The following is an 8,933-nucleotide window of genomic DNA, read 5'->3' on the forward strand; positions in this document are numbered from 1 at the left end:
TAAAGATGTATTTATTTTCATTACAACTGACTTCTGACTATTCTTCAGCGGTGTGTGTGTGTGTGCAGAGGTGTTTCAAGAGTCTTATAGGGCCCGATTAAAAAATTCACACGGGCCCCCTTTACATAGCTCCAATGTTTGTCAGCTCTCGGCGGCCCGCCAACAGCTGCCTACCTTGTCTGCTGGCAAGCTGCGTCCCTGTGTCAAATGTAATCATGCATATCTAGCCAGGTGAGATAAAGATTATGTACAGTATGTAATCATGACATATACATACTATTAAATGAAATAATAATTATGGAGTGAGTCGATGAAAATGAAAATGTTTCTGGTATTACAAATCATGACACCCGGAAGCGACCGCTGACCCGGAAGCTGATTTGTCGATTGTTAAAACGAAATATTTTCCGCTCTGGGTTTGTGTGAGATTCACCCGAAAAAGAAAGGTGGAAACGTGGGGGTTTTGTGTGTAATTAAACGCTAAAAGCAAACGCGGAAGAAGACTAGAGTGGGATTGTGTCTAAAGCAAAAAGGAAAAGGTAAGTCGTTCTTAGCAAGAGGTCTTATCGCCAACATGCTAGCTTGCTAGCTTTGGCACAAGTCAACACATCACCCGGAAAACGTGGCTCAAATGTAAGCAGTGGCTACATTGTACTATATTAAATCGTAGTAATACATGTTGAGTAAATGAGTGCGTCCCACGTTGGTTTACGTGATTACGTGGTTATTCATGTCTGTTCGTGTGTGTTCATTTCAGACATGGACTCTCCAAGCAGAAGTCCAGCTCCTAAAGAACACAATGGTGAGTTATACATACAAGATGGTTGTTATATATGTGATATCCTAAGGGTGCGTTCCGACTTGTTATTTATGGTCCGGTTAAAACGAACTATCGTCCATTTACTCTGATAGTAAGGCTCATTTGGTTATGTGTACAGTGCAGAACCAAAAAAACGGACCTTGTGGAAATCTTTACCTATTTGGTACTGGCGCATGCGCGCGGATGCACCCTTACTATGAGTAGGTACAAATTGAATTTTTAATGAGTTGGTTATTAGTTCTATTCCTAGTGTTTAGGATACAGATTCATAAAAATATGATCATAAAATTCGTACTGCTGCGCATGCGCAAAACCACCAGGGATACAAAAAACAAAAAAATTGGAAAAAAGTGGAAGATAAACTGCAATGTAGCGAGGGAACACTGTATACCAGAAACAAAAGTAGCTTTGCTAACTTTTTGAATCAGTTGCACACATTGCTACAAAATCTCCATAATAATACCCATGCTTGTGGTTAAGGAAGATGAGCCAGTTCTTTATTTAAAGGGAAGTGTTATGCTTCTTCCACGTTTCTTACCTATAAATGTAGTTAGAAAGTTGTATTCTCATGTTAAACGATGCCAAAATTTCAGATAATGAGGTTTGCGCATTTGGAAGTGAGCCCTGAAAGAAGTTTCAGAGGGCGTTGCAAAACTGTTCTTTGTTGATGTCACAGAGGAGATGTGACAGCTTTTTTCTGTGTGTGTCTTCAGGAGAATCCGATGAGGTCTCTGGGCCACAGCAGACTTCCTCTGCTCCCAGAAGTCCTGAAGAAGAAGAAAAAGGAGAAGCAAAAGTTGACCAATCAGGCAGCGAAGCCTCCAGCAGCTCAGAGAGCAGCAGTGAAGATGAACACAATGTGGCCATGAGGAAGATCAGGAGCAGCGTAGCTCAGATCAGAGTATGTAATGGCAAACATAAAAAAAGTTGACTACACACAAAATAAGAAATAATCAAAACATGCATCACGTTACTAGACTTAATACAAGGGAGTAAACTACTTTTTATGACACAATGTAGCTCCTATCAAAACATGCAAAGATTACAACTAAATATATTTTGTGGAACATTTTCAAATTATTTTAATGAAAACAATAACTTGTGAATGTATTAGACCCTGTAAATCCTACATTGACGGATCATCTTCCCATAGGATATATTTGATTGAAATTGCTGATCCCAACAACGAGCGATTTATAAAGGAAGATAACTGAAGATACAATCTTCAGTTATCAGGAGTGACCAAACTTTTTTTATACCACTATACATGATGTTAAAACGCTGTAATATGCTGCCTAAAATGTGTGAAAACAACTAGAATGTTCTCCTTGACAGGCCCTGACAGCGTGGTGCTTCAGTGTATTGTTATATCGTTTTACAAAGTCACATCTTACGATGGTGTAAAAAAATATTACATATTCACCGGTATTAATTAATTTGTGATACGTCATAATCGGCCCACCAATAAATTGGTTGGGCTCTATTGACAACCTGTGTACTCTGTTATCCAATTTCTCATGTCCTGGTCCACCTGGGTTTTTTTATGTCCACATGTGTGGCAATATCGTCAATTTCATAACTATTGCTAAGCAGCGTAAAACAGCAGCAACATAACTACGGTCTAGTTCCACAGCATTAAATCATGCACAAAACACCGGTGTTGTCTGCATTTCAACACACACGCACTTTGTTTCAATTGTAACTAGAGGGTTGATCACATTACAGTCGAGTGCTGTACACTGTATCCAGGACTGTGTATAATGTTATATTGTGTAAATAGTGTGTTTTTTATTGCGAAAACACATTTTGAAAGGTCACTACTTGCTTGCAGAGATCCAAATCCAGGTCCAAGTCCAGGGATCAAGATATGCCTGAAGCTGGAGAGCAGAACAAATCCAACTCTGTGGAGAGGGACAGGTCCAAATCGAGATCCAGGGAGCATGAAAGATCAAGGTCCAGGGGACGAGACAGGTCCAGGTCCAGGGGACGAGACAGGTCCAGGTCCCGGGGACGAGACAGGTCCAGGTCCCGGGGACGAGACAGGTCCAGGTCCCGGGGACGAGACAGGTCCAGGTCCCGGGGACGAGACAGGTCCAGGTCCCGGGGACGAGACAGGTCCAGGTCCCGGGGGCGAGACAGATCAAGATCCAGAGAGCGGGACAGGTCTAGAGAGCGTGATCGGGACCGACAACATTCCAACAGAGGACGCAACACACGGTAAGATGCATCTTTTCCTCATCTGGCTGAATAAATGTAATGGCATCAAAGGTCCTGCAGGCGAAAGGTGGTTTTCACCATGTCCACTCTATTCAGGGATCGCTACATGGGTCGGCATGACGACGGAGATCACCGCTCTGATAACCACAGGGGCCGCGGTCGCGGCCTCTCCCCAGGAGCCAACGAGCCTCCAGTCAAGAAGAAGAAGGAGGAGCTGGACCCCATCCTCACCAGGACTGGCGGGGCTTATATCCCCCCTGCCAAGCTACGCATGATGCAGCAGCAGGTCACGGACAAGAGCAGGTTTGACCTTGTGATCTTAAAGTGATCATTTAGTGAATTATGATGAGGCTTGATGTTTTGCCCCCGGTGCAGCCTGGCCTATCAGAGAATGAGCTGGGAGGCTCTGAAGAAGTCCATCAATGGTCTGATCAACAAAGTCAATGTGTCCAACATCGTCAACATAATCCAGGAACTCCTGCAGGAGAACATTGTCAGGGGGAGGTGAGGAGAGGGATACATACACGCATACATGTGTTGTTTAACTTGCTGACGTGGTTTCCATGCCCTTTGCAGGGGTCTGCTGGCCCGCTCCGTACTGCAGGCTCAGGCGGCGTCACCCATCTTCACTCATGTGTACGCTGCCGTTGTGTCCATCATCAACTCCAAGTTCCCTCAGATTGGAGAACTTATTCTCAAACGCCTCATCCTGACCTTCAGGAGGGGCTACCGCCGTAATATCAAGGTATGCCAACGTGACACTAAGCTAGCCTGAAGTAGCATGATGATGCATCACTGGCTTGTAAGGACGGCAGCAATCTCTTGTTGCTCCAAGCCTATAGTAGCTCACACAATGGATGGCATTAATGCAGTTATCAAAATATATCTGTTTTCCAGCAACAATGTCTTACCTCGTCCAAGTTTGTGGCTCACCTCATCAACCAGAATGTGGTACGTGTTGGCATGGTTGCCTAACTTGTCGCCTGGTGGCCCAGGCGCATGAAACTGTGTGCTCAATTTTCTGTTTTGCCCTCAGGCCCACGAGGTCTTGTGTCTAGAGATGCTGACACTGCTGTTGGAGCGGCCTACCGACGACAGTGTGGAAGTGGTCATCGCTTTCCTCAAGGAATGTGGCCTCAAACTGACCGAGGTCTCTCCCCGTGGAATAAACGGTGCACAGCAGCAACTTCACACACACATTGTTCTACATTTTTTAATGCTCATCTTAGTTAATAACATGTTTTGTTTGGTTTTTCAGCCATATTTGAGCGTCTCCGCAACGTCCTCCATGAGTCGGCCATTGACAAGCGGGTCCAATACATGATTGAGGTGATGTTTGCCATCAGGAAGGATGGCTTCAAGGACCACCCTGTTATACCAGAGGGTTTGGACCTGGTGGATGAGGACGACCAGTTTACACACATGCTGCCGCTGGATGACGACTACAACACAGAAGACGTTCTCAGTGAGTCAACAAGCAAGCAGTTGCACCCTGCTGTGCTTCCTAAATACACACTGTGCTCATCATCATATGTGTGTGCGTTTGTGTGTATACAGATGTTTTCAAGCTTGACCCAAACTTCCTGGAAAATGAGGAGAAGTACAAAACGCTGAAGAGAGGTAAGAAAACCTTGCAGATATCACTGTCCAGTTAGCTATGACTGCCCTTTCTACTTGAGCCAATCAGCCTTGTCCTGCTGTCAGACATCCTGGATGAAGGCAGCAGTGATTCTGGCGAGGAGGGAGATGGCAGTGAGGATGACGACGACGATGACGACGACGATGAGAAGCAGGAGGGTGAAGGTGAAAGTGGTGGTCTTGGTACTGTCAGTTTATAAAACAGAACAAATAGCATCATATTTCTTTATTGTGTGTACACAGACGAGAAGGTGACCATCTTTGATCAGACTGAGGTCAACCTGGTAGCCTTCAGGAGGACTATCTACCTTGTCATCCAGTCCAGGTGACCACCTTCATGCACAGGCATCATTGTACACAGCCAATGACGCATTTAAGGATGATTTATATGGTATAATTACATATAGCATCGACATGTTTACAACTGGTTGACACATGGTCCTCACAAGAAGATGCAAGTCTTCCAGTGGATGTCAGCATGGACCAAGACATGTCTCAAAAAATATAGTGCGCATACGAAATATAGCAAGTCGTGTGTGTCCTAGTTAGTGTGTTTTCTTTGAAGACAACATCACAGTTTTGAACAGGACCATCAAACACTGAGACAGATTGAGTGTTGCTTTCTGTTATTTCTGCCAAGGAGAACACTTCATCAGACACATGCTCTGTCTCAAATGGGATACTTACGTCAGCACACTTCAATACGTTTCAATGCTTTACAGCACAATGGGTTACTCCTCAGCTGCCATTATTAACTTAATATAAGTTAGTCCTTCTCGTTCCACTACATAGCTAAGATGGCGACCATTTCTGCTATAGTTTATATGTCATGTGGTTCTGTCTGTTTACAGTGCCAAGCATAGGTGTCCCTTTATATATTACAGTGATTCGACCTGAAAACCTTCCCGTGTGGATGTGACTCTTTACTGATCCGACACAATCTGATAAGATCAATACAAAATTTCAGCCTTAAATAGTACTGCTCGCTTTTGATTGACAGAGACGTACTACCGGTGCTTTATTAATCTGCCTGTGGAAACAAAAAGAAGCTCCACCCAACATCAGGAAAGAAGCTGGAAAAATACCTAATTTCTTCCTTCTTTGTTTCCGTACTTGTGTAGTTTGGACTTTGAGGAATGTGCTCACAAGCTAATCAAGATGGACTTCCCTGACAGTCAGACGGTGAGTCTACAAACACACACACACACACACACAAAACAAGCGCACAGCAGAGACCTTGTCAGGTTAACTTTCATCATCCCTGTAACTGAGTCACTGCACACACACAATTTTAAGGTGTGTGATTTTTCTTTTTTTTCATTTTACTGTTTTCTGTTTTTGGTTTACATTTTTGGTTTATTTTTATTTCTTTTATTGTTTATCAGGCCAATACAATTGGATTGTTAATCGTTAAAAGTTGCTGTTCTAATTAGGGATGTCCCGATCCACATTTTTGGCTTCCCATCTGATCGTATCTAGTACGATCTTTTTTGATTTTAATAATGACAATGTGCTTTTTTTACACACATTAATGCACCTAGCATGTTGGTGTGTGGCCCTTTGTTACGAACTTGATACGGCAACCTGATTGACCCGATGTCGTGGCCGAAGCTGATATTATCCTAAATAATTTTAAAAATACAGCAGTACGGCAGCCGATCCTGAAGTTTGGATAAGGACATCCCTAGTTCTGATAGATACACATCTATTTACTGAGTATGGGGGGAAAAATGGAATTTAGAAATGTCAAAGCCATAGGAAGCCTCATACATTCATTTTTGCCTATGTGTGCATATAAATGTGTGTGCGCGCGTCCAACTGCAGAGCAGGCTGTGACTAATTCTGTCAGGTTGGGACGACTCATCAGAACAACACAAAGCATTGTGGCACAAACATGGACACTTAGTCCACATGCTCTGAACAGTATCCAAGTATTCGATTAACTGTGTGCGTGTGTGTGTGTGAGTACAGAAGGAGCTTTGCAACATGATCCTGGACTGTTGCGCTCAACAGAGGACCTACGAGAAGTTCTTTGGCCTGTTGGCAGGGGTAAGACATGCATGCATGCTCAAGAAATATCTCCCTTTTTATATGTACGTTGACAAACACCAAAGCCTGTGATGACTATTTGTGTGCGTGTGTGTTTGTACAGAGGTTCTGCCTGCTGAAGAAGGAGTACATGGAGAGCTTTGAAGCCATCTTTGCAGAGCAGTATGAAACCATTCACAGACTAGAGACCAACAAGCTGAGGAACGTGGCACGGCTCTTTGCTCACCTCTTCTACACTGACTCTGTTCCCTGGAGTGTAAGGCTACCGACACAATTAGACATGCATCACCATCGCTCTCACAAGTCACATGACCCGATGCTCATCCTGCAGGTGTTGGAGTGTATCAAGATCAGCGAAGAGACCACCACGTCATCAAGCAGGATCTTTGTCAAGATTCTTTTCCAGGAACTATGTGCCTATATGGGCCTTCCCAGACTCAATCAGCGGCTCAAAGATATGTATGTACACACACACACCCACACACACACACACATTCAGAGGGCTGGTTTAATCAGCAGCAGTAAAATAAAACAAACATTGCAGTGTCACTTACTCTACAGGTACAGCCACCAGGGGGCAGTAAATCTCCATTATGCTTGACACGATGGCTGAGTGCTAAGGTTAATATAATAATGACAATGTATGACAATTTGACTCTGTCTTTCAGGACTCTGCAGTCGTTCTTTGAAGGTCTTTTTCCTCGTGATAATCCCAGGAACACTCGTTTTGCTATCAACTTCTTCACCTCCATTGGTCTGGGTGGACTGACGTAAGACACACACACACACACACACAAACGTTGGCGCTCTGCCCCCAGTGAAGGCCATACACAGGTTGTGTATGTGTGTGTTGTGGCCTAAAGGGACGAGTTGAGGGAGCATCTGAAGAATGCCCCAAAGATGATCATGACCCAGAACCAGGAAGTGGAATCATCAGACTCATCTTCCTCAGGCTCATCTTCTTCGTCCTCTGACTCCTCCTCCTCGGACTCCTCCAGTGAATCGGATTCTTCAGACTCATCATCCAGCAGCAGCAGCAGCAGCAGCTCAGGTGTGTGTTAATGTTAAACAAGCTCGTCTTCATCACTGTGATGCTGGCATTGATACCCGCGTGACCTTCTCAGACTCAGACTCCAAGCGCAAGAAGAGGAGGAAGAAAGGACAAAGTGAAAAGACGGAGAAGGTAAAGAGGAAGAAGAAGAGTTCCGACCAGCGCCAGCCGGCCACAAGCCGCAAAGGCCACGACAGGCAGGATAGGAAAGGCCGAACACGTGATAATGACGAGGAAGATGAACGAGAGCGCCGAACACGTGATAATGACAAGGAGGAACGTGAACGAGAGCGCCATCACCACCGCAGCAACAGTAGCAGCAGGCAAGACGACAGGAGGAGGGAAAACCAGGAGGATGACAAGGACAGGCGGAAAAAGGAACGCGAGGGCTGGAAGAAAGCCGAGGAGTGGGGGAGACAGGGAGATAGAAGGGGGAGGGATGAGGACAGGAACAAGAGAGAAGGGGAGAAGAATAAGGAGAACAGAGACGGGAACAGAGAGGATAGAAGAAGGAGATGAAGACTGGCGAGTGTTTCTCGTGCTGATTTTTATCTGAGAAAACAAACATTAAAGTTGTCATTTTTCAATGCTTTGTTTCTTTTTTTTTAACTTCCTTTCCTTTCAGAAGTCCCAGCAGCCATCTTGTCCCCCAGTGGACTCTGACATGTGCCTGCTGTTTAGTAATGCAACACAGTGACCTGGATGTCTGCATGTAAACGGACAGGTGGGAACTCTTAAAACTAGACTGAAGCTTACTTCCATGTTTATAGTAAACTGTTTCCATGATGACCACTTGTGTGTGTACGGGCTAAAGGCACGCATGGACACATTGACATGCCACCAAAGGTGCGCCCAGGATTGTGTGCACTTGTGTGCTTGCACTTCAGTGCCTATACTGTGTACTTAAGTTCCTGAGTGCGCAAAATTTGAGCGTTCTGCTGTCCCAAATCTATTACTGTCAATGCACACTTATCGAAAATTACGATTGCAATATATATCTGCATGTGTTCTCTCCTTTTTAACTTGTGAATTGCAACCACTCTAAATAGTGAGTGCAACATCTGGATACTGACAGTGCTCTGCATTTTGCTTTACATACTTCTCATTGCAAAGCACGTGCCACAAGACATGGTGTGTGATGTTCACTCAGTGTGGAAT

At 44.5% G+C, this 8,933-nt stretch overlaps 1 protein-coding gene across 4 annotated transcripts; it reads left to right on the forward strand.

Moving 5' to 3' along the window:
* Positions 1–356: 356 nt before the first annotated feature.
* On the forward strand, positions 357–8,365 carry cwc22 (CWC22 spliceosome associated protein). Of its 4 annotated transcripts, XM_078795230.1 has the most exons (21): positions 357–539; positions 758–802; positions 1,534–1,721; positions 2,652–2,839; positions 2,984–3,037; positions 3,134–3,340; positions 3,413–3,541; positions 3,614–3,782; positions 3,935–3,988; positions 4,074–4,209; positions 4,296–4,502; positions 4,595–4,657; positions 4,742–4,840; positions 4,919–5,000; positions 5,797–5,857; positions 6,647–6,724; positions 6,828–6,980; positions 7,056–7,183; positions 7,393–7,494; positions 7,588–7,770; positions 7,841–8,364. In XM_078795230.1, the coding sequence occupies exons 2-21, from the start codon at positions 760–762 to the stop codon at positions 8,292–8,294; spliced, it is 2,778 nt and encodes a 925-aa protein (XP_078651356.1). In that variant the 5' UTR covers positions 357–539; positions 758–759; the 3' UTR covers positions 8,295–8,364. The 4 variants fall into 4 exon arrangements, with proteins under 4 accessions (XP_078651356.1, XP_057938035.2, XP_078651354.1 ...); XM_058082052.2 differs by having other exon boundaries at positions 2,652–3,037; positions 7,588–7,775; positions 7,849–8,365; XM_078795228.1 differs by having other exon boundaries at positions 2,652–3,037.
* The last annotated feature ends 568 nt before the right edge of the window (positions 8,366–8,933 follow it).

The sequence above is a fragment of the Doryrhamphus excisus genome, linkage group LG12, assembly GCF_037039965.1.
Source record: "Doryrhamphus excisus strain RoL-2023G ecotype Guam linkage group LG12, RoL_Dexc_Guam_v1.1, whole genome shotgun sequence".
Taxonomy (NCBI): domain Eukaryota; kingdom Metazoa; phylum Chordata; class Actinopteri; order Syngnathiformes; family Syngnathidae; genus Doryrhamphus; species Doryrhamphus excisus.

Coding starts and splice junctions, on each gene's coding strand:
- cwc22 (XM_078795228.1), top strand. CDS start 760: ATGGACTCTCCAAGCAGAAGTCCAGCTCCTAAAGAACACAATG. Junction 3,783..3,934: donor GCTACCGCCGTAATATCAAG/GTATGCCAACGT, acceptor TCTGTTTTCCAG/CAACAATGTCTTACCTCGTC. Junction 4,658..4,741: donor GTACAAAACGCTGAAGAGAG/GTAAGAAAACCT, acceptor TCCTGCTGTCAG/ACATCCTGGATGAAGGCAGC.